General features: G+C 42.0%; 1 protein-coding gene across 2 annotated transcripts in view; it reads left to right on the forward strand.

Annotated features, from left to right (window-relative positions):
• The first annotated feature begins 2151 nt into the window (after positions 1–2151).
• The window catches only part of LOC131193505 (RNA-binding protein 25-like), a 32808-nt gene continuing 8734 nt past the window's right edge, over positions 2152–26225 (forward strand). The window contains exons 1-4 of one of the 2 annotated variants that reach the window (XM_058173749.1): positions 2152–2199; positions 5218–5791; positions 8480–8831; positions 11514–11639. In XM_058173749.1, the coding sequence (XP_058029732.1) occupies positions 5267–5791; positions 8480–8831; positions 11514–11639 (1003 nt within the window). In that variant the 5' untranslated portion in view covers positions 2152–2199; positions 5218–5266. Of the gene's footprint in view, positions 2200–5217; positions 5792–8479; positions 8951–11513; positions 13313–26225 lie in introns of those variants that run through there. The other variant, XM_058173751.1, reaches the window with a different exon arrangement.

Here is a 26225-nt window from a genome sequence, read left to right on the forward strand (position 1 = left end):
AGTATTGAATGATCACCGCGGAACCTTTTAGAAAAGGCATCACAGAAGAAGCCTATAGAAACTTCTCTTTCTTCATGTTATCAAGAAAGCAAGACAACTTAATGTTGTAGTAAACATTACACTCAAAAGTGATTTTGACAAGTCCTGTGAGAACTTGCTTAAGTATGGCTCATAAGAGTCTTTTTTTATATATAAAAACGTTTTTTTTTTATTTTTCATTTTCAAAAATATAAACATTCCCATGTTTCCTTAAGCAGTGTGTCGTCTGGGCCCAAACATCTCTGTGCAAAATCTTTCACCATATATAACATCCTTCACATTCACATTATAATTGCTACCAACTTGCCTTCCATTGAGGACCTGTATACTGCACGAATCAAGAAGAGAGCCGTGAAAATATTTGCAGATCCCTCGCATCCAGGACATAAACTGTTTCAACTCCTACCCTCAAAACGACGCTATAGAGCACTGCACACCAGAACAACTAGACACAAGAACAGTTTTTTCCCGAAGGCCATCACTCTGCTAAACAAATAATTCCCTCAACACTGTCAGACTATTTACTGAATCTGCACTACTATTAATCGTTTCATAGTTCCCATCACCAATCTCTTTCCACTTATGACTGTATGACTATAACTTGTTGCTGGCAATCCTTATGATTTATATTGATATATTGATCATCAATTGTGTTGTAAATGTTGTACCTTGATGAACGTATCTTTTCTTTTATGTACACTGAGAGCATATGCACCAAGACAAATTCCTTGTGTGTCCAATCACACTTGGCCAATAAAATTCTATTCTATTCTATTCTATTCTATTCTTAATATTATTTCTCTAAGCTTAAAGTTATGATACATTCAACAATTAAAAACCGTAAGACACTTCGTTTTCTTCTTAGCATCTTCTAATGATAGGCTCGTATGAGTCTTCAGCAGCCAGCCATCACTAAATACCAGCTCGTTGCAAGTACAGGTAGTCCTCAATATACAACAGTTCAAAGTTACAACGGCACTGAAAAAAGTGATATGATCGATTTTTTCCAGACTCTCTGATCATGTGACCAAAATTCAGACGCTTGACAGCTAGGTTCATATTTGCAGTGTCCCAAGGTCGTGTGATCATCTTTTGTGACTACCTGATCAGCCAAGTCAACAGCTGACAACCAGGTTACTAATTTACCAAGCACGATGATTCACTTAAATGTGGCAAGAAAGGTCTTAAAAGGAGGCACAACTCACTTCAAATAGAATAGAATTTTTTTAAAGGCCAAGTGTGATTGGACACACATACGCTCTTAGTTTACATAAAAGAAAAGATCAAGAATTCTAAGGTACAACACTTAATGATAGTCATAGGGAAAAAATAAGTAATCAAATCATATTAGGAAACAGTCAATATAAATCGTAAGGATACCAGCAACAAGGTTAGTCATACAGTCATAAGCCGGAGGAGATGGATGATAGGACCGATGAGAAGATTAATAGTAATGAATAGAATAGAATAGAATTTTAAAGGCCAAGTGTGATTGGACACACAAGGAATTTGTCTTGGTGCATACGCTCTTAGTTTACATAAAAGAAAAGATCAAGAATTCTAAGGTACAACACTTAATGATAGTCATAGGGAAAAAATAAGTAATCAAATCATATTAGGAAACAGTCAATATAAATCGTAAGGATACCAGCAACAAGGTTAGTCATACAGTCATAAGCCGGAGGAGATGGATGATAGGACCGATGAGAAGATTAATAGTAATGAATAGAATAGAATAGAATAGAACTATTTTTTATTGGCCAAGTGTTGGCCAATTGGACACACAAGGAATTTGTCTTGGTGCTTACGCTCTCAGTGTACATCAAAGAAAAGATCATCAAGAATTCTAAGGTCCAACACTTAATGACAATCATAGGGTATAAATAAACAATCAGGAAACAATATCAATATAAATCGTAAGGATACAAGCAACAAAGTTACAGTCATAAGTGGAAGGAGATGAGTGACGTTTCACACATCAACAAAATTTGGGCTGTCCTGAACCAGCTATCGCGCTTTTCCAGAAACCTGACTTCCCCGCTTAACCTGTGCAAATGCAGCCTGAGCTCCGCCTCCTAAGGCGGCTTGGCCTCTTTCCCCTTCGCGCTCGGAGGGGACGCGGACAGGCTGCAGCCGGCGCGGGGCTTCCTGGGGAAGAAGGTAGGTTCCCCCTTTTGTTTTGCCTTCCGCCTCCACGTGCATGGCAGCCCAGAGGGTGTAATTCAAGAGGCGCTTTTGCAATTGTTTTTTTTTGGGGGGGGGGGAGAGAGGTAAATACACCCCCCCCCCGGATCTGGGGATCTCGAACTTTTATTCCGTGGTGCCTGATTACTTTGATCCGGTAGTGGCTTTTGAATGAGGCAGCCGGAACTTCTCGCGATTGCTTTGTCGCTGCCGGTTTCCAACTAGCTTAGTTTTGGGAGTTGCATTCGGTGCAACCTAGTAAGATACCAGAGCGTGGTGGAGGCCCCCGAAATGAATTCTTTTTTTAAATTTTTTTATTTATTTTTGTCACAACAGTATACACAAACAATTATCATAGATAAAACAACATATCTTGCAGAATATATATATATATATATATATATATATATATATATATATATATATATATATATATATATAAATAAATATATATATATATAAGTAAAAAATATGCATCAACTATATTAATTTGATAAAATGAAGGGAACAATAGGACAGGAACGTAGGCACTTTTGTGCTCTTAGGCACGCCCCTTATAGTCCTCTCAGGAATGGGGTGAGGTCAATAGTAGACAATTTTTGGTTGAAGTTTTTGGGATTTTGAGTAGAGACGATGGAGTCAGGTAATGAGTTCCAAGCATTAACAACTCTGTTACAGAAGTCATATTTTCAGCAATCAAGTTTGAAGCGGTTGACATTTAGCTTGAATCTATTTTTTGCTCTTGTAATATTGCGATTGAAGCTGAAGTAGTCTTTTATAGGAAGGATATTGCAATAGATGATTTTGTGTGTTAAACACAGGTCATGTCGAAGTCGAAATTCTAGCAATGATGCGATCACTATCAAAATGTTAATTTGCTAGGCCTTTATTTAATAGATTTGTTTGATATATTTGACTCTCGAGGATGTGATTATTGGGCGGAATTTTCCATCAGAGGATGGGGGGGGGAAAAAGAGTATATATTCAAAGTGTAAGGGTTCCCATCTCATCCAAACCAGTCTGGTCAGCTCTCTAAGAAGGCTGTTGGCAATAAAAAGCAAGTTAAAATCCAAAATACATTTTTTTTAACATTTGCGTTTGCAGCATACTTCAAACTCATGTTAATATTGTTCTCATTGTATATTTGATTTGTAGGGCCTCCCCTCTCATCTAAGCAACTTTTTTACTTCTTAAGAAGTAAAAAAAAATTAAAAAAAACAAGTTAAAAAGTAACGAACACATAGAAACTATGCACAATCAATTTAAAAACTAAAAACATCAGAATTGGCATCAGAATCCTCTTTAAGAGCACCCTGCCACTGCCAACAAGCCACCTACCTGGCAGGTTGGAAGAGCAAGGGCATCCTAAACGCAAGGTCAGTTGAAGATTTAGGAGGGATAATGCCTTGGGCAGCAACCATTCAAAACGGTGCATTATGCCACGACAATTTTTGAATCAAGGCACCGCTGACTTAAAAAAATGCATTAAAAATCCGGGACCAATTATTTCTGTGAAATTGAAATTTCCAGGATGTTCAGATCAGTTTTATTCACAAAATTATGGCCATAATAGTATCCGCCCAGTCATGCGGCATGATAGCAGTATTTGAGGGGGTCAGTATGGAAAGAAGAGGGGGTCAAATTATTCTACAAAGCACCAGAGGGCAAGACAAGTAACAATGGTTGGAAACTAATCAAAGAGAGAAGCAACCTGGAATTAAGGAGAAACTTTGTAACAGTGAGGACAATTAACCAGTAGAACATCTTTCCTTCAGAAATTGTGGATGCTCCATCACTGGAGGTTTTCAAGAAGAGACTGGACAGTCACTTACCTGAAATAGTATAGGTTCTCCTACTTGAGAAGGGGGCTGGACTAGAAGATCTCCAAGGTCCCTTCCAGCTCTATTCTATTCTCTCTGCCAGTTTCCCGCAACCAAAGTCAGTGGGGAAGCTGGCAGGAAGTCAGAAGTCACTCCCTGTCTCTGTCGTGTCCCACTCCTCCGCTGACGGCCGGGTCAGGGAAATCCGAATCAGGCGTGCCTCTGCAGCTCTGCCAAAGTCCTAGCAAAGTCCTCAGGGCAGGCAGGAGACCAGAAAGTGACTTCAGCAAGATATGTTTAGACTTTGCCTGACTCAGAGAATGCCAGAAAGCAGATCCTTTATATAGGCTATGGGGTGTGGCTCCATGACTCAGCACTTATCCAGGCCTGCCCCTCCCTTCCTTCTGTTGCCTCCGCCTATCAAGTCTTCTGAAGCGAGGGTCACTCCAGTCTGTAGCTGTTGGCAATTGACCTCCCTCAGGCTCACATGCTGTGGAGGAGGGGGAGGGGTCTAGTTGCTCCGTTTGCCTGGGCATGGAGCCAGAGCTGGGGGCTGGAGGTATTTCCTCCTCTTCAGCCTGTCTGGGCATGGAGCCAGGGCTGGGGCCGGGAGACATACTAGGACATTCCTCCGTGTTCGGAAGCAGATAAGAAGGCCCCAGCTGTGGTGAGATCGGACGAGACACAACACTCTCACTGCTTTTCGGCCTGCCTGTGCTCATTCGGTTTATTTATTTAGGTAGGTAAATATCGACTTATTATTGAATTTTGTTTGCTGATACAGATAGTCCTCAACACTTACAACATTTCATTTAGTGACCTTTTAAAGTTATAATGGCACTGAAAAAAGTGACTTAGGACTGTTTTTCACACTTATGATTGTTGCAGCATCCCCATGGTAATGTGATCAAAATTCAGAGGCTTGGCAACTGACACATATTTATGACAAATGCAGTGTCCTGGGGTCACGTGACCCCCTTTTGCGAGCTTCTGACAAGCAAAGTCAATGGGGAAGCCAGATTCATTTAACAACTGTGGCAAGACAGGTTGCAAAACGGGGCAAAACTTACTTGACAACTGTCTCACTTAGCAGCAGGAATTTGGGGCTCAGTTCGGATCGTAAATTGAGGACTAGCTGTACAATTTTTATATTTATAATATGTAATCTCCTTAGGTAACCATCCAGCATTGGGATTAAAAAAAAAAATACTGTCAGCCTAATTATGCCACATGGAAAGAGAAGACGAAAGTCATGGTCAAGAAGTGACCACAAATATTGTCGGGACGCAGCGAGGAGGAGGCGAGAACAAGAATCGGATGAGGCTAGAGCAGCTCGACTCCAGGATCAGAGACTCAGGACAAAGAACAAGAGAGAAAAAGAGACAGGGGAGGAGAGGCGTGCACGTCTTCAGAACGACAAGGAAAGGCAGAGAAGGAGGAGAAAGAAAGAGACGGAGGAAGAGAGGCATGTCCGCCTCCAGGATCAGAGAGAAAGAACAAAGAGAAGAAGGTTTGAAGAAACAGAGGAGGAAAGGGCTGCCCGTCTCCAGAAAGACAGAGAAAGGCACAGAATGAGGAGACGAGCAGAGACGGAGAAGAAACAGGAGGATCCACTTGAGAATATGTGGCAAAGAGAAATTAGTGCAAGAGTTGCAGAACACCACACCTGCCTTCGACAACAAAGCCTCCACAGAAAAAGACAGAGAAAGCAAAACGCACGACTCATATGGTGTAATTTTTCTGCCCAGGTTGGTGCGATGACCACAGTCTGCCCTCATTGTCGTGCCTGACTAACTACCTTGCTTTCAAAGGATGACCCCAACGATGAGTCACAGGGCTGTTTGGTTTATTCTGTCACTGTCAAATACATCCGTTTGCTGGAGTTTAATTTAATAGATTTGTCTGAAAATATTTGACTTTGGGTGTGTGAGAGTGCTGGGCAGCATTTTTCATCAGAGGATAATATACATGTAGACCTCGCTTCACCAACTGCCTCAAGCAGTGACTCATAGCTTTGTGACCAAGCTTTGGCCTTTCCACCATCCCTCAGTCACATCATTGCGATGTGATGATTACATGATTTAGAGGTCCCTTATCTCATCTAAAGGGACACGGTGGCTCAGGGGCTAGGACGTTGAGGCTTGTCGATCGAAAGGTTGGCAGCTCGGCAGTTCGAATCCCGAGTGCTGCCGTGTAATGGGGTGAGCTCCCGTTACTTGTCCCAGCTTCTGCCAACCTAGCAGTTTCGAAAGCACGTAAAAATGCAAGTAGAAAAAATAGGGACCACCTTTGGTGGGAAGGTAACAGTGTTCCATGCACCTTTGGTGTTGAATCATGCTGGCCACATGACCACGGAGACGTCTTTGGACAGCACTGGCTCTTCGGCTTTGAAACGGAGATGAGCACTGCCCCCTAGAGTCAGCAATGACTAGCACATAGGTGCGAGGGGAACCTTTAGAATAGAATAGAATAGAATAGAATTTTTATTGGCCAAGTGTGATTGGACACACAAGGAATTTGTCTTGGTGCATATGCTCTCAGTGTACATAAAAGAAAGGATACGTTCATCAAGATACAATATTTACAACAAGGAAAACAAGCAAACCCCCAATTTAATGGACTAACAAGAGAAAGAGTATTTCTTAAGGCAAACCTATCTCATCTAAGAACTGGGCAGCTCAGTACAGGTAGGATAGGATAGGATAGGATAGGATAGGATAGGACAGGACAGGACAGGACAGGACAGGACAGGATAGGACAGAATTTTTTTTTTATTGGCCAAGTGTGATTGGACACACAAGGAATTTGTCTTGGTACATATGCTCTCAGTGTACATAAAAGAAAAGATACCTTCATCAAGGTACAACACTTATAACACTTAATGATAGTTATAGGGTACAAATGTAACCATCATAAGTGGAAGGAGATGGGTGATGGGAACGATGAGAAGATTAATAGTAGTGCAGAGTTAGTCAAGAGTTTGACAGTGTTGAGGGAATTATTTGTTTAGCAGAGTGATGGCATTCGGGAAAAAACTTCTTGTGTCTAGTTGTTCTGGTAGGAGTTGAAATTGTTTATGTCTAGGATGTGAGGGGTCTATAGATATTTTCAAAGCCCTCTTTTTGATTCGTGCAGTATACAGATCCTCAATAGAAGGCAGGTTGGTAGCAATTATTTTTTCTGCAGTTCTAATTATCCTCTGAAGTCTGTGTCTGTCTTGTTAGGTTGCAGAACCAAACCAGACAGTTATAGAGGTGCAAATGACAGATTCAATAATTCCTCTGTAGAACTGGTCAGCAGCTCCTTGGGCAGTTTGAGCTTTCTGAGTTGGCGCAGAAAGAACATTCGTTGTTGTCCTTTTTTGATGAGGTAGAAACAATAACAAACAAGTTAACAAGCAGTATGAAAACATGGAAATTATCCATAATCAATTTTTTTAAAAAAAAAATCACATTCAGAAATATAATTCACCCTACAGTAGGTCAGTATAGCCCCTTTAAGAGCTCCATACAGTTGCCAGATCTAAACCTGATGGGAAGCCATGTCTTCGGGGCCTTCTAAAGGCCAAGGGAGACAATGGAAGATAATGCAGCAATCAGGAAAAATTATGACTGGGGAAAAAAAACCACCTTTGCGACTTAATTCTCACATTTATGACCGTTGCGGCGTTCTGCGCTCAAATAATCACCATTTGTCCTCTTCCCAACCAGCTTGTGACAAGCAGTCAATGGAGAAACTGGCAGTAAAATTGTAACTTGTGGGCGTGTGATATTCTGTTTTAGCATCCATGCCACTTCAGTTAACGATTGAAGGGGAAATGACATAACTCTTAACATGGCCATGTGATCTTTCGTTTACTGCTTAGCAACATTTTCCAGTCCCAGTTGTGGTTGCTAAGCGAGGACTACTTGTATATCTATCTCTACAGAAAATAATTTAATAATTTAGATGCAACTGCCATCTAAATAAGAGTAGGGCGGCATGACCGGGCCCTAAACTGAATCACTAATCAAATAAAGAGTTTTTTATACCCCTTTGAAAGGTCAGAATTTCCCAGAGACAAGGGAGCTCATTCCAGGCTCAGAGGATCTTGTACATAAAGGCCCCAAACCTGCAGGGCAAAACTCTGAGCAAGGGAGGCTCTAAGGATTGTGGGGAGACAGAAAGACCAAGGGGCACCAGAAGCGGACTGGGAGGCTCAAAAGAACTGTTGGGTTCAGTTGAGCTCAGGCTCTAAGTTATTATTTTTTTATTCCAGTTATATTATGGAGCTACCAAGCATCATCTTAAGAATCTTAACAGCAGCAAATTGTCTTAATTGTAAGAAAAGAATATTTTGCAAATCTTAAAGATGAATACTATAAACACAGAAAAGGGTCTTTTGATTCCTTTTATTTTGCATTGTCCTTATTACTCCTTGTTTTTCCTTTCTGTAGCTGCAGGGAGGCGCAACTATGGAGGAACAGAAGCGTGTGGTGGTATGCAAAGAAAAAGAGGGAACTGACAACGGGGGAAGAGACCCTTTCATTGTTCAAGTCAGGACCATCGGGGACTTTTTGACCAAGGATGGCCCATCTCACATTAAGATGGAGTCAGAGGATGAAATACACCAGTGCTGGGATTCTCAAAGGCAGGAACTCTTGAAAAGAGCAGCACCATCCCTTTTGGAAGAAGATGCCAAAGATTTCCTGGCCTCCTTGGGGGATCTGCAGGAGGAGAGCTCTGGGAGGAGCAGATGGGGGGCTGTGCCCCAAAGAGACCCGAACATCAGTGGGAAAGCTTGGATGGGTAGGGAAAAGCTGGATTTCTGCATGAAGGTGAAAGTGGAAAAGACTCTGGAAGAAGTTGATCTGGAGAGCCAGGGGACCCTAAACCTCAGGCAGTTCATCCTTCAGGATGCTGGGGAGGTATTCAGCCCCCAACAGCTTAAAAAGGAGGGAAAATGTGGCTGGGGGTAGGTGGGTGGGGAGAGATGGTAAGGAATTATTATAAAGATACTTTTTCATAATTGCGAATGGTTGCTAAATGCGAACTACAGTCACTGTTTCGCTGACCTTATTGCCAGCCCCAGTTATGGTCTATCTACACTCTTTCATTTCAAGTAATATAATATCTGCCTAATATTGTACTTATATAAAACAACTAATCCTCAGGTTAGGAAAGTGTTTGGAACTGGAATTTCTCTTTGTCCCTTTGGTTCAGTGCCATCATAACTTTGAATAATTGCTGAATGAGTGCAGTAATGTGAGGACAGCAATACTTGTAAACCTAATTTTCATACATTGAGTTTCTATTCAATCTTTTTTTCCTCCTATTTAAGTTATTTGCAAATACTGTACCCAACCACCAAGTACAGTAATTTTAACCAAGGCTTTAAAATATTTCCTATGTTACAAATTCTAAAAATGATATCCAAAGATTTAAAAAGTAATAAATTATTACAATTTATTTTTAACAGAAAAAAATACATTAGAATTAATGACAGCTTTGCAATAGAATGTACAAAACGTTGTTAAAAATATCTACTTTAGGGAGGATAACAGAAATTTGAGTCTGGAAGGCTGAAGTAAAGTTGCAAGCACAGTCACAGTCATGTCTAAACTACCGTGATATTCATCTTCTAATCATTTCACTTAATGATATGATCCTTGAATATTTATTTATTTATTTATTTATTTATTCGTATCTGTATACCGCCCTATCTCCCGAAGGACTCAGGGCGGTTCACAGGCAAATAAAACATTTATGTACAAATTAAAATAACCATTAAAAAACTTATTCTAAAGCCAAGTTCTTAAAAAATAATATAAATATTAAAACCAGTTAAAACCCCTATGAATTTAAAATCTAGTCCAGTCCTGCACAGATGAATAAATGTGTCTTAAGCTCGCGACGGAAGGTTCGGAGGTCCGGAAGTTGACGGAGTCCTGGGGGGAGTTCGTTCCAGAGGGTGGGAGCCCACACAGAGAAGGCCCTTCCCCTGGGCGTCACCAGACGACACTGCCTAGCTGACGGCACCCTGAGGAGTCCCTCTCTGTGAGAGCGCACGGGTCGGTGAGAGGTATTCGGTAGCAGTAGGCGGTCCCGTAAGTAACCCGGCCCTATGCCATGGAGCGCTTTAAAGATGGTTACCAATAGAACCCTCGAATAGAACGAGGATTGGTTATAATTCCAAAGGTCCTTTTTCAAGAGGCAGCTGGACTTTCTGGTTTTTCTTTGAAGACCTTTTGCTTCTCACCCAAGAAGCTTCTTGGATGAGAAGCGAAATGTCTTCAAAGAAAAACCAGAAAGTCCAGTTGCCTCTTGAAGAAAAAGCACCTTTAGGACAACCATGACCGGGATGACTGAGAATCTCCACAGACATTGGTTATAATCAGCAGACCAAAAAAGGATTGTAAGAGGCAGCTGCGCAAGATTTGCTCCTAGTGATTACTAGAGCCAGAGATATTTGGTATTTTTAATAGAATTTTTATTAAAAACATTTAGATTAGAAGAAAAAATCTGATAGAAAGTGAAGAAAAAGGAAAAAGAAGTAAAAGAAAAAGTGTGATAAATGAAACATTTTTGAAGAAAAACAGAAAGAAAAAATATAAGGAAGTGGCTTCTAATATTTTTCACAGCAGTCCACAATCATCCCGAGTGCACAATTGTGGTTCAGACCCTGACTTACTTTGTTCCAGTGGTGGGATTCAGCCAGTTCGCACCACTTCTGGAGAACCGGTTGTTAACTGTCTGAACAGTTTTGCAAACTGGTTGTTGGAAGAAATCATTAGGGCAGAGAACCGGTTGTTAAATTATTTGAATCCCACCACTGCTTTGTTCCATACTATAAGTCTGTCTATCCATTTTAAAACATTCAGATAGCTAAAGTGGAATAACCATTGACAATGATCCCAAAGGTGCTGTTTTTCAAGAGACAACTGGACTTTCTGGTTTTTCTTTGAAGCTTCTCATTCAAGAAGCTTCTTCAGCTCAGAGCTGGCTTCTCATTCAAGAAGCTTCTTCAGCTCAGAGCTGGCTTCTCATTCAAGAAGCTTCTTCAGCTCAGAGCTGGCTTCTCATTCAAGAAGCTTCTTCAGCTCAGAGCTGGCTTCTCATTCAAGAAGCTTCTTCAGCTCAGAGCTGAAGAAGCTTCTTGGATGAGAAGCGAAACGTCTTTCAAAGAATAACAAGAAAGTCCAATTGCTGCTTGAAAAAGCACCTTTGGGACAACTATGACCTGGATGACTGAGAATCTCCATAGACACTGACATTTTGAGACCTTTCAAACCTGGCTTTATCCAGGTTAGAACTGTATAAAGCCTGCTTTTATAACCAGCATCTCTGGTGAAGTAGGGAAGATTTTTTTGGTTCTATCTCCCCCAGTTGGTTTCAGCGTTACTCATCTTGGATGGAATAAAAAGCATGCCTGGAGGGTGTTTTCTGCAGGAGTTCTTTGAGTTGAATCAAATTTTGCTTTTGCTTTTTCAGGCATCCCAAACCCTGGAGGATATGAAGCTAAAATCTCCCAAATTAGAGGAAGAGGCTTTCGGGATTGTGAAGGTGAAGCTTTCCTGAAGATAAAGCAAGAGAATGATGGGGAGCCCGACTCACTAGGTGAGGATTCAGAATGTCAATCATTACAAACATTCGTGAGGTGTTTGAGCCAAGATAGTTCTCTCTTTTTGAAACCCAGGGAAGTGCCAGCATCTTGTGGGAAGATCTGAAGAAGTAGATGTTTGGAATACTCCAATGAAAAGAATAATTTTTTTTTCTTGTTTTCTGGGATTTTAAAAAAAGCCATACATCCAACAGGAGCACACAGGTACTCAGGAAATAAAGCCAACAAATCTTTCCTGCCTGAAGAAGGCGATCAAAACTAAAATGAAGTCAATTTTCAGTGTGAGGAAAAAGATCAAAATTAAGAGGAGCCGGAGATGGTGTGCAGCCATCAGTGTTCCACATACTCTACATGTCGATGTTAAAACATAAACCGAACAAATGCTTACACTTTTATAAAATCAATAGCACCCCCTCCATTATTCAATAGGGGAGCATTCCCTCAAGAAAATATATATATATAGCTGCTCAGAACATGGGATGTTTCAGTTGGAAAACAAACCTCATGAAGAAGATCCATACAGCAGAGAAGCCATATAAAAGCAACAAAGGTTTCAAAGCAAAATTTGATTAAACATAAGAAGTCCCACATAGGAGAGAAGTCCTACAAATGCACCGAATGTGGAAGAGCTTTTGTGGAAAAGGAGGTTCTGGTCAAACGCCTGAGGATTCATATGGGAGAAAAGCCACATAAATGTTCCAGCATCAGTTTTATTGGGCAAGATGCCCTCATCCAACACAACAGGATCCTTACAGGAGAGAAGTTGTAATGAATCCTCAAGTATGAGACAAGCTTCTGGATCAGCTGCCCCCTTAACTTCTTAAAAGGACAGACACGGGTGAGAAACTACAAGTGTTTGGAAAGCTTCAGGGGGGAAATGTTGCTGGTGAAACATGAGAGGATCCCACATGAGTGTAAAGCCTTACCAAGTACTCCAAGTGTGGGCAAAGCTTTTGAACCAGTTTCTACTTGAAAACACACAAAAGGGCACACAGGTGAAAAGTCGCATCAGTGCTTATACTGCGGGCAGACTTTTAGTTAGGGGTCAAAACTCATGATCCATACGTGGGCCATACAGGAGAGAGTCCGTATCCTGAGGTGTTGGAAAAGCTTTGGCTCTAGCACACATCGTAGGAAGCATACTATACACCACCCAGGCTAAAAATCCCATAAGTGCTCAAGCTTGAGTCCTTGAGTGGCGCAGACTGCTAAAACAGTCTGTTATTAACAACAGCTGCCTGCAATTATTGCAGGTTCAAGTCCCACCAGGCCCAAGGTTGACTCAGCCTTCCATCCTTTATAAGGTAGGTAAAATAAGGACCCAGATTGTTGGGGGCAATAAGTTGACTTTGTATATAATATACAAATAGGATGAAGACTATTGCTTAACATACTGTAAGCCGCCCTGAGTCTTCGGAGAAGGGCGGGGTATAAATGTAAATAAATAAATAAATAATAAATAAAGCTGTGGGAAAAGCATCGGTAAGAAATCCCAACTTGGTGGGTTCAAGAGCGGATTCATACCAAAGAGAAACCTTTCAAACATGGATGCTCCGTGTATAAAAAAAAGATTCTGTATTTCTTCCATGTTTCATAAACCCCTGAAAGTTCACCCAGGAGGGACATCCTAGAGCAGGGATCTCCAACCATGGCAACTTTAAGACTTGTGGACTTCAACTCCCAGAGTTCCTCAGCCAGCAAAGCTGGGAGTTGAAGTCCACAAGTCTTAAAGTTGCCAAGGTTGGGGACCCCTGTCCTAGAGCAGGGGTCTCCAACCTTCATCCTTTAAGACTTGTGGACTTCAACTCCCAGAGTTCCTCAGCCAGCTTTGCTGGCTGAGGGACTCTGGGAGTTGAAGTCCACAAGTCCTACAGGGACCAAGGTTGGAGACCTCTGTCCTAGAGGGCAAGATTGAGGTTGAGACCTAACACACAGTCTTACAGATTGTGGAAAATATCCAGGGATGATATTAGCACTGGAGTGAAACAGCAGGCGGCACCAAAGGACGTTGGTAGCTTTTAAAAATATTGACACATTACAGTGTTATAAAGAAGTATTTGTTTCACACTGAAATACTTCGTTCAATCTCTCGGATCGCAGGCAGGTTAGAAATGACCTTTTTCTGAAATTTTGGTAGAGGTAGGCCTCGGCTTATGACCATAGTTGAGCCCAAAATTTATGTTGCTAAGTGAAACATTTGTTTAGTGAGTTTTGCCCCAATTTATGACCTTTCTTGTTAAGTGAATCATTACAGTGGCTCAGTTAGTAACCTTATTATTAAGTGAATCTGGCTTCCCCGTTGACTTAGCTTGTCAGAAGGTCACAGAAGTGGATCACCTGATCCTGGGACACTGCAACCGTCATAAATATGAACCAGTTGCCAAGCATCTGAATTTGAATCGTATGACCAAGGGGACCCTGCAGCGATCAAAGTATGAAAAATGGTCATAAATCACTTTTTTCAGTGCCGTTATAACAGAACAGTCATTAAAGGAACTGCTGTAACTTGAGGACTAGTTGAGACGGACATGACTAAATAGATCAGTGGATCAATATAAGAGATTTTGTTCTGTGCAGTATCAGGCACAACCTTCCTGAATACGTTTGTGGTGCATTCCTGAATATATTTGTCCTCTGTAGAGGATGGGAGAGGAACTGCAGCCTAACAGCAAAACTTAATTCGGTAGGGAATCATTGGGTGGCAAAAAGGGATTTCCCCCCCCCCTAAAGTGCCCTCATAATATAGTGGTTAGCATGCAGTATTGCAGGCTAACTCTGTCCACAGTCTGGAGTTCAATCCTGACGGGCTCAGGGTTGACTCAGCCTTCCATCCTTCTGAGGTTGGTAAAAGTTTCCCCATATTGGGAGAAATAGGCTGACATCATAAACCGGTCAGAGAGTGCTGAAAAGCGCATGGGGTGGTATATAAATCTAATTCAGTGGTGAAATCTGAACCGGTTTACTACCGGTTTGCTGGTTGCGCGTGCGCGTAGGTGTGTATGCGCGCAGTGCACACCAAAAGGAAGCATGGAGTAAGCAGAACAGTGTGCGCGGGGGGGAGGTGATCTGCTCTGGCGCACAATCTTTTTTTTTACTTTTAAAAGCATTTTTATACAACCTATTGGGCCAAAAAAAAAAAAAGCTTTTAAAAGTATAAAAAAGGCTCTGATGATCAGGCAGCTCATCTGGGATCATCAGAGTCTCTTTTTTTTAACCTTTTAAAAGCATTTTTAAAAAGAAGCAGCAAGCGGGTGATTGGGTGGGCCGGGGGGGGGAAGAGATTTTTGCTACCAGTTCTCTGAACTACCCACCCCCATCGCTACTGGATTGGCCGATCCAGTCCGAAGCAGGAGCATTTCACCCCTGGTCTAATTGCTATTGGCCCACACCCATTCCTCTCCTTCACCATTTTATCGAGGCCTACTCCTACTACACATTATCCCTCCTGTGATTAGCTGAGACTGCACAATTGTGACTCTTTTGACCACACCCTGTTTTCCATGAAAAACGTTAGCAGTCCTAATATGCTTAAAGGTTTCTGAAATGAAACGTAAGGGTTTGTTCTAAGAGCAAAACTTGTTAAACTTGTAAAAATGTTGGAAACAGACCTATAACCACGATGTAGTGCTGGAAATATATTTTACTGTTTTGCTGCGTTGAGTTTGTAGGAAAAGGAATGTACATTGTAGAAATAAAATTATTGTTAACTGCTGTTCAAGTAATGTGTACTCTCATTCTCTTCCCCCCCCCCTCCTCAGTTCCATTCATTTTTCTTCCTCAAACAATCGTCCAGATCCCTTATTAAGCCTCAATCTGCAAATGTTCATCAGATGAAAGCTCAGGCTGATTTTGGCTGGATTGAGAAGCTAACCATAGTGACTTGGCTTAGAATTGAGATGGGAGACCACTGGGAAACCCTTTGGAAGAATCATCCCAGGGAAAGCAGTAACAATTTAGCTTCCTTTCTATTGTCAAGGAAGCAAGGTAGACTTATCTTGTAGTAAAAGAAAAAAAATTGACGGGTTTTTGTAAAAGAATAAGTAGGCTGGCCTATATGTAGGGGAAAGAGTGGCAGAATCTGGGGGCGGAGTTAAAAGAGGGAATCAGTCTAGAATCACTATGTAGCCACAAGCAAACTTAAGTGTCCAACCGTCCTTGAATTCTGTTGACACTGATGTAATTCCTAGCGTGTCCTAACCATTCGTTGAAAATACTCCTGTGTACAGTCACTAGCAATAAATCAGTTTAATTTGATTCATTTGACCTTCCTGTGTCTTTCACACCTGACACCTTCAGCAACTAAGCATCTCTGGATATCAGCTGGTAGGGATGGATTTCCTCATAACGCACACTCATACCGCTCCAGAAACAAAAACTCCCACGCTTAACCTGTGCAAATGCAGCCTGAGCTTTGCTCACTAAAGCTGTAAGGTGAGGCCACGTGATCCTGCGCTTAGCAACCAGCCCCTTTGCTTAAGGATGGAAGGGAAAGTGACATCATAACTGTCACGGTCATGTGATGTTGCTGCTTAGCAACTGTGATGCTTTAACAACCTGATTTCCAGGCTCAAAAATTGGATTTTATATCCTTTTGAGAGGTTAGATTTCCTCAGGGACAAAAAGAGCTCATTCCGTGCTCTCGGGACCTTGTATGTAAAGGCCCCAAACCTGCAGGTCCCAGTTGTATTACTAGTTCAGTTTTTATTCGGAAGCTATAAAAAGTTGGAATTCCTAGGCAGGTAAGCGGCTGCCTCCAGGAGAGACTGAGGGGATATGCACCAGTGTGGAGGAGATGCCAGGTGGGTTGGGGACAGTGGTGGAATTCAATTTTTTTCACTGCCAGTTCTGTGGGTGGAGCTTGGTGGGCGTGGCAGAAGGATACTGCAAAATCCCCATTCCCACCCCACTCCTGGGGGAAGGATATTGCAAAATCCCCATTCCCTCCCCACTCCTGGGGGAAGGATATTGCAAAATCCCCATTCCCTCCCCACTCCTGGGAGAAGGATACTGCAAAATCCCCATTCCCTCCCCACTCCTGGGGGAAGGATATTGCAAAATCCCCATTCCCTCCCCACTCCTGGGAGAAGGATACTGCAAAATCCCCATTCCCTCCTCACTCCAGGGGAAGGATATTGCAAAATCCCCATTCCCACCCCACTCCTGGGAGAAGGATATTGCAAAATCGCCATTCCCACCCCACACCTGGGGGAAGGATATTGCAAAATCCCCATTCCCACCCCACTCCTGGGAGAAGGATATTGCAAAATCGCCATTCCCTCCCCACTCCTGGGAGAAGGATATTGCAAAATCGCCATTCCCTCCCCACTCCTGGGAGAAGGATGTTGCAAAATCGCCTTTCCCTCCCCACTCCTTAGGACCTCTGTGGCTCAGACTGGTAAGACAGTCTGTTATTAACAGCAGCTGCTTGCAATTACTGCAGGTTCAAGCTCCATCAGGCCCAAGGTTGACTCAGCCTTCCATCCTTTATAAGGTAGGTAAAATGAGAACCCAGATTGTTGGGGGCAATAAATTGACTTTGTATATAATATACAAATGGATGAAGACTATTGCTTGACATAGTGTAAGCCGCCCTGAATCTTCGGAGAAGGGCAGGATATAAATGCAAATAATAATAATAAAAAACTCCTGGGAGAAGGATGCTGCAAAAAAAAGTTTTTTAATTGGATTTTAAATGGGGTTTTATATTATATTATGTACTTTACATTTTAATTTATAGGCCATATTGAATAAGTTTTTTAAATAGTGATTTTATTGTAGTGTATTGTACTGTTTTTTATCTGGCTGTTCACCGCCCTGAGTCCTTCGGGAGAAGGGCGGTATAAAAATTAAATAATAATAATAATAATAATAATAATAATAATAATAATAATAATAATAATAATAATTCCCAGCACACTTTGGGGCCAGCCAGAGGTGGTATTTGCCGGTTCTCCGAACTACTCAAAATTTCTGCTGCCGGTTCTCCAGAACCTGTCAGAACCTGCTGAATTTCACCCCTGGTTGGGGAACATACAGGTGTACGAGCTTGGGTGCGAGGGTCCAAAGGAGGGCAGCAACGGTTGGGGAAAATGTACGACAGTGTGGGGAAGGTGTATGTGAGATGCCACCTAGGTTGGGAAGGGTGCGTGGGATTGTGAGTGGGTATGAGGAGGCAAGGGAGGGTGGCAATGGTCAGGGCGGGTGCACTGGTATGCAGGTGGGTTTTGCGAAATGAGTGAGTCTAGAGAAGGGCGACGAAAATGGTGTAAGGTCTGAAAGACAAAACTTATCAGGAGAGTTTGGAGGAACTGAATATGTATTGCCAGGAGGGAAGGATATGGCATGATTCAAACTTTTAAATTTATTTAAAAGGTGTGAATAAGGTTCTTGACGGCCATATTTTTAATATTAAGCAAAAATCAAGAACACGGGCATAAGAAAGGTGATTAAGGGACTGAAAGCTAAACATAGAGTATGAGGATTGGTTGTAGGAATTGGGCATGCCTAGTTTAATGAAAAGAAAGACTACGGGTGACATGACAGCAATGTGCCAATACCTAAGGGGCGGCCGCAGAAAAGAGGGGGTCAAGCTATTCTCCAAAGCACCTGAAGGCAGGACAAGAAGCAATGGATGGATACTAATCAAGGAGAGAAGCAACCTAGAACTAAGGAGAAATTTCCTAACAGTTAGAACAATTAACCAGGGGAACAACTTGCCTTCAGAAGTTGTGGGTGCTCCAACACTGAAGGCTTTTAAGAAGAAACTGGACAGCCACTTATGTGAAATGGTACCGTTTATTTGAAACGGTATATAGCTGTGATGTCAAACCTATGGCACGGGTGCCACAGGTGGTACACGGAGCCATATCTGTAGGCACGCGAGCGTTGCCCTAGCTCAGCTCCAGCGTGCTGATTTTCAGGCCTTCCAGTCCTACTAGAAGTCGGGAAACATTTCCAGCCTCCGGCAGGGGTGAAAAACACCATTTCCACCCTCCCCAGGCTCCTAGAAAGCATCTGGAGCCTGGGAAGGGCATAAAATGGGCCTACTGGGCCATCATATGCCAAAAGTGGGGGGAGCATGGGGGAATTACATGCGCATGCTTGGGGGTGGGTGGGCACATTGAATTATGTGGGCACAAGTACATGCGATTCCCCCCGTATTCCCCCCACTTTTTGGCACTCAATGGCAAAAAGCTTAGCCATCACTGGTATTTAGGGTTTCCTGCTTGAGCAGAGGGTTGGTTTAGAAGACTTCCAAGGTCCCTTCCAACTCTGTTATTCTGTTAATTCTGTTATTCTGTTAACCTCAAACTGACAGGAGGGAAGTTCAAAAGTCATGTTCACATTACTTCACAGAAAGAATTAACGGAAGCTTGGAACCAACCTCCAGTGGAGGTAGTGGGTCAATCATCAGTAACTGAGTTTAAATGTGCTTGGGATAAACACATGTCCATCATCAATAAAAAATAAATAAATAAATAAATAAATAAATAAATAAATTATTGTAAAAAGAAAACAAAAATTCAGAAGGCAGAGTTGATGGACTACTATTATTTTTTTTTTGCCTGCCACCAGTTTTCTTGTGTTTCTATGTTTAATGGTTGGGATGATATGCAAGGATGCCTGAATGATAGATAAGTAAATTTATTTACAGTTGTAGTCCTCGACTTACAACAGTTCGTTTAGTGACTGTTCAAAGTTACAACAGCATTGAAAAAAGTGACTTATGACCATTTTTCTCACGTTGCAGCATCCTACTGTCACTTGATCAAAATTTGGATGCTTGGCAACTGATTCATATTTATGACGGTTGCAGTTTCCCGGAGGTCATGTGATCTCCTTTTGTGACCTTCTGACAAGCAAAGTCAATGCTAGAAGCCAGGTTCACTTGACAATTGTGTCCCTAACTTTACAACTGCAATGATTCACTTATCAACTTGGCAAGAAAGGTCATAAAATGGGGCAAAATTCATTTTACAAATGTAAAGATAACAACATAAATTTTGCGCTCAGTTATGGTTGTAAGTCAAGGACTACTTGTATTTTTTTATTTCTACAGCCGTCCATCTCAACAAGTGACTGTTAGTTGTTATATAATATAACAACAGAGTTGGAAGGGACCTTGGAGGCCTTCTAGTCCAACCCCCTGCCCAGGCAGGAAACCCTACACCATCTCAGTCAGATGGTTATCCAACATTTTCTTAAAAATTTCCAGTGTTGGAGCATTCACAACTTCTGCAGGCAAGTCGTTCCACTTATTAATTGTTCTAATTGTCAGGAAATTTCTCCTTAGTTCTAAGTTGCTTCTCTCCTTGATTAGTTTCCACCCGTTGCTTCTTGTTCTACCCTCAGGTGCTTTGGAGAATAGTTTGACTCCCTCTTCTTTGTGGCAACCCCTGAGATATTGGAACACTGCTATCATGTCTCCCCTAGTCCTTCTTTTTATTAAACGAGACATACCCAGTTCCTGCAACCGTTCTTCATATGTTTTAGCCTCCAGTCCCCTAATCATCTCTGTTGCTCTTCTCTGCACTCTTTCTAGAGTCTCAACATCTTTTTTACATCGTGGCGACCAAAACTGAATGCAGTATTCCAAGTGTGGCCTTACCAAGGCATTATAAAGTGGCACTAACACTTCATATCTCTGTTCATATCTCTGAAAAGATGACCCAATGAATCTTGGCTTGCCTAGTATACTATTCCAACTCTCATTGAGATTATTGGTTTGTCTGTTTGTACTCTCAAGTTAGACCAAGCAGTACACCCAGAGGGGATTTCAGCCGGTTTGGACCAGTTCACCCGAACCGGTAGTGGAAATTGTGGGTTTCCCACCCCAGTTCTATGCCATCCTATTTAGGCACGTTTTTGAGACTGGGCGCATGTGCGGAAGGCGTGGACGCCAGCAAAGCACATGCACAGAAGGCCAGGCACATGTGTGGATGTGCGTGCGCTCACATTTGTGAACCGGTAGAGAAAGTGAGTGAATACCACCCCTGAGTGCACCAGATGGTTCTGGTGTGCGTTCCACATATTTTTCAAGTGAAAAACCACCTCAAAGTATTTTAATTACATCGACCTGCTGTAGTTTGTGCCCTTCTACTCGCTAGGAAAGGGGTCCTCAAGCTTTTTAAATGGGGGGGCCGATTCACAGACTGTTGGGGTGCGTGTGTGTGGCCGGACTGGCTGGGTGGGCGTGGCTAGGTGGTCATGTGATTGTGTGGGTGTGGCTAGGCGGTCCTGTGACTGGGTAGGCGTGGCCAATTTAGCAGTCCAATTTTTTTGCCTTTCTCCTTCCTAAGCTCCTGTTTAAATTGTTTTCAAAGACTTTTAATTTAAAAGCCCAGAGCTGCTCTTCAAGGCAGCACCCCCCCCTCCCCTATTCAAGCACCGGCCCTGGTTCACATTACAGGTGGGTTTCAGCAGGTTCTGACCAGTTCTGGAGAACCGGTAGTGGAAATTTTGAGTAGTTTGGAGAACCGGTAGTTAAAAATTCTGACTGGCCCCGCCCCTATCTATTCTCTGCCTCTCAAGTTGTTAATGCCTGGAATGCACTACCTGACTCTGCGGTCTCTTCCCAAAACCCCCAAAGCTTTAACCAAAGACTGTCTACTATTGACCTCACCCCATTCCTAAGAGGTCTGTAAGGGGCGTGCATAAGAGCACCAGCATGCCTACCGTTCCTGTCCTAATGTTCCCTTCGATTGTATCCAATTCGTATGGTTAGTTCATGCTTATACTTATATATACTGTCGTGTTTGACAAATAAATAAATAAAATAAAAAATAAGTCCCAGCCGATCGGGAGGAAATGGGGATTTTGCAGTAACCTTCCTCTGGATTGGGGAGGGAATGGAGATTTTACAGCAACCTTCCCCTGCCACGCCCACCAAGCCAAGCCACACCCACAGAACCGGTAGTAAAAAAAATTTGAAACCCACCACTGGTTCACATGGCTGTGAAAAAGACTTTTAATTTAAAGCAGCACTTTACAAGTCCAGAACTACTTTTCAAGGCTGCACCTGCAAGATCGCCCCTCAATTGGTCTTCCAGCTGGCTTGCTGGAAGATAAGGCCCACGGTGAGGGGTGGGGCTTAATTGCATCACTCCGAGGCCCGGATACTTTGCATTGGCGGTCTGTAGTTTGAGGATGCCTGCCCTAGGAGCAGTGTTTGGCTCAGGGCAAAAACAAAACAAAACAACAAAAAACAACAACAACAAAGAACTTTTTTAAACCTTTATCTTGATGAATAGCATCAAGCGTTTCTTTTACACTGGTGGAGGACAATTAGCCCCTGCAGCTGTGAAACTTTGTGGAGCCAAAACATTGGCTCAAATCTTTTATGGGAGGGACAGAAACAGAAGCCTATTTGTAAAAGGAGCCACAGGAAACAGTGCACATAAAAATCCTGCAATAAATTCTAGCTGCACCCCAATGGAGTTCAGAATTGAATCAGGAATGCTTTCGATTCAATTTAGGGCCTGGAAGATGTATTTGGAGTCTGACAGTTATCATCATCTTCCAGGCCCTAAATTTCATTATCTGAAATTTCATTATCTGAAAATTTAGAATTAGAATTTAGAATAGATTTTTTTTTTTATTGGCCAAGTGTGATTGGACATACAAGGAATTTGTCTTGGTGCATATGTTCTCAGTGTACATAAAAGAAAAGATACCTTCATCAAGGTACAACATTTACAACACAAATGATGGTCAATATATCAATATAAATCGTAAGGATTGCCAGCAACAAAGTTACAGTCATACAGTCATAAGTGGAAAGAGATTGGTGATGGGAACGATGAGAAGATTAATAGTAGTGCAGATTTAGTAAATAGTTTGACAGTGTTGAGGGAATTATTTGTTTAGCAGAGTGATGGCCTTCGGGGAAAAACTGTTCTTGTGTCTAGTTGTTCTGGTGTGCAGTGCTCTATAGCGTCGTTTTGAGGGTAGGAGTTGAAACAGTTTATGTCCTGGATGTGAGGGATCTGTAAATATTTTCACGGCCCACTTCTTGATTCGTGCAGTATACAGGTCCTCAATTCAGATAATTTTATTATCTGAATGAAAATTTCATTATCTGAAAGTTAATAAGGGGCGTGCATAAGAGCACAAAAGTGCCTACCGTTCCTTTCCTATTGTTCTCTTTCATTATATCAAATTAATATAGTTGTAACATACTTTTGCTTATATATATGTTTATATGATGTGTTGTTGTTTTATGTTGATGTTTGTGTATGCTGTTGTGACAAAATAAAATTTAAAAAAAAAATTCTTTCCAGTTGGACTTACCCCTCCAGTTGTAACGGATATATTTTCCTCACCCTAGAAATGGGCAATAGAACAATGGGTAGAGAAACTGATGGAGTTAACAGACATGGCTAAATTAACTGCTTTAATTAAAGAAAAGACTATATAACAGTTTTGTATCTACTTGGTAACTGCTTTTAGATTTTGTGTTTTAGCAGAAAAAATAAATAAATCCTGACTTTGGGATTTACGGATTAGATACATTTGTTGTGATAGAAACAGCTAGTAAATGCTAAGTATTTAAAAGTAAAAAAATTGAGGTTGCATTTTATTATTTTTATTCTATGCTGGAAGTTAGTGCTTTGTTTTCTTCTTTTTTCCCCTTACCCTCCTTTTTCCTTCCTTATTTTCCTTCCCCATTTCTGCATTATCGGCTTGGCTCAGGGGATAGGATGTTGAGCTTGTCGATCGAAAGGTTGGCAGGTTGGTGGTTCGAATCCCTAGTGCTGCCATGTAACGGGGTGAGCTCCTGTTACTTGTCCCAGCTTCTGCCAACCTAGCAGTTTCGAAAGCACGTAAAAATGCAAGTAGAAAAAATAGGGACCACCTTTGGTGGGAAGGTAACAGTGTTCCATGCGCCTTTGGTGTTGAGTCATGCCGGCCACATGACCACAGAGAGGACAGCGCTGGCTCTTCGGCTTTGAAATGGAGATGAGCACCACTCCCTAGAGGCAGCAACGACTAGCACGTATGTGCAAGGGAAACCTTTACCTTTTTTTTTTATTTATTTACATTTATATCCTGCCCTTCTCCGAAGACTCAGGGCGGCTTATAGTGTATAAGGCAATAGTCTCATTCTATTTGTATATTTACAAAGTCAACTTATTGGCCCCCCAACAATCTGGGTCCTCATTTTACCTACCTTATAAAGGATGGAAGGCTGAGTCAACCTTGGGCCGGGCTTTACCTATGGTAGTTGCAATTAAATTTATATATTTAAAAATTTAAAAAGTTGGAAGAGCATAAGCTGACTTCATACAAGTTCCCTCTACTATTCCCAATATCATTAGGTTACAACCAAGCTAAGCAAATTATTACTCAAAGAATAAGACATATGGACTTCCAGATTGGAATTTACAGGTTCCCCCTAACAGGTTAGAATTTGGATAAATGGGGACCAGCAACTTACTTGCTAAATCTAACTTTTCTTAAGTTGAGAATCACAATCTCTAAAGCTAAATTTAAATTCTTCCATCTTTAAGGCTGGTATAGTAAAATCCTTGTAGCTGGTAGTATTTGTCCATGTGCTGATGAAGAAATTAAACCAGCTGACACATGTTATTACACTCTAAATTTTATAGAGACATTAAGTCAATCTACATTTTGCCCCTAGAATTATAAACTGACAGTAAACAGAACTCCTTGCTACTGGTAGCACTGATGATGTTAACTAGTTTGGGTAATGAAACGTCTGCAAGAAAACAAGCAAGCTCAGAGAGCACCAACGGCTCCTCATTTGCTGCCTTTGTTGCCTTTGAAAAAACAATGTCCAGTTGCCTCTTGAAAGAGCACCTTTGGGACAACCATGACTTGGATGATTGAGAATCTCCATAGACAATCATCCAGGTAACAAATCTATTAATAGCCTCTGGTGGCTCAACAGACTAATGCAGTCTGTTATTAACACAGCTGCTTGCAATTATTGCAGGTTCAAGTCCCACCAGGCCCAAGGTTGACTCAGCCTTCCATCCTTTATAAGGTAGGTAAAATGAGGACCCAGATTGTTGGGGGCAATAAGTTGACTTTGTATATAATATACAAATGGATGAAGACTATTGTTTGACATAGTGTAAGCTGCCCTGAGTCTTCGGAGAAGGGCGGGATATAAATGCAAATTATATATATATATATATATATATATATATATATATATATATATGTATATATATATATATATATATTTGTTTTCTGAGGTTTTCGCGGGTGTTTGCATGTAGGTCCTTGGTCATTCGGGTTTTCTCCCACGTAAAATTGGAAGTATCTTGGCGACGTTTCGACGAAGTCTCATTCGTCATCTTCAGGCTTCAGCTTCGTGCTTCTGGGAGCAATGTGTGATTGCAGCTCAATGTGTGATTGCAGATTGCAGCTCAATGTGTGATTGCAGCTCAATGTGTGATTGCAGCTCAGACTAATCTGAGCACAACCAAGCCCCCACCCAAACAGGACACACCCCCATCCAATCAGAGCACAAAAAAACCTCCCATCCAATCAGAGCACAGTCAAGCTCCCACCCAATCAGTTCAAACCCCCAGCAGTTAAAAAGGAAGAAACAGCTGCAATCACACATTGCTCCCAGAAGCACAAAGCTGAAGCCTGAAGATAACGAATGAGACTTCGTCGAAACGTCGCCAAGACACTTCCAATTTTACGCGGGAGAAATATATATATATATATATATATATATATATGTAGGTCTTTGGTTATTCGGTTTTCTCCGCGTAAAATTGAAGTGTCTTGGCGACGTTCGACGAAGTCTCATTCGTCATCTTCAGGCTTCAGCTTCGTGCTTCTGGGAGCAATGTGTGATTGCAGCTGTTTCTTCCTTTTTAACTGCTAGTGGGGGTTTGAACTGATTGGGTGGGAGCTTGGCTGTGCTCTGATTGGATGGGGTTTTTTTTGTGCTCTGATTGGATGGGGGTGTGTCCTGTGTTGGTGGGGGCTTGGTTGTGCTCAGATTAGCCTGAGTTGCAGGGGGATTTGAGCTTGTGAGCTGCATTGCTGTTGTTTGGCTTCATGTTTGTGGTCGTGCTACATCTTCATAGTGGGTGTCTGTCTGCTGTATGCATGGATTGGAGGGGTTTGAAATGGCTAATGTTGCAGCTGCAGTCTGGCTTCTGGTCCTTGGTCGTGCTTCCTGATCAGTGTGGGTTTGGGTCTGCTTTCTGGGTGGATGTGTGGTGATGACATCCTGTGTGGACCTCTTGAGTGTGGGTCTGGTGTCATTCCTCATGTTAGGGACTCGTTTGTCAATAAGGGCGGGTTTCCAAATGGCTGGTAGGCGGGAGGTATCATCTCGTTTGTTCATGCTGTGTGGGCGTTTTTCTATCTCGATGGCTTCTCTGATTATTCTGTTGTTAAAGTGTTCAGTTTTGGCGATAGTTCTGGTCTTTTTAAAGTCAATATCGTGTCCTGAGGCTTTAAGGTGTTGGACCAGGGAAGAAGTTGGTTCCTCTTTTTTGACTGAGTTCTTGTGTTCTTCAATGCGTGCACTTATTCTTCTGTTGGTTTGTCCGATGTATGTGGTGGGGCAGGCGGTGCATGGGATTTCATATACT

The sequence above is a fragment of the Ahaetulla prasina genome, chromosome 2 (genome assembly GCF_028640845.1).
Source record: "Ahaetulla prasina isolate Xishuangbanna chromosome 2, ASM2864084v1, whole genome shotgun sequence".
Classification (NCBI taxonomy): Eukaryota; Metazoa; Chordata; class Lepidosauria; order Squamata; family Colubridae; genus Ahaetulla; species Ahaetulla prasina.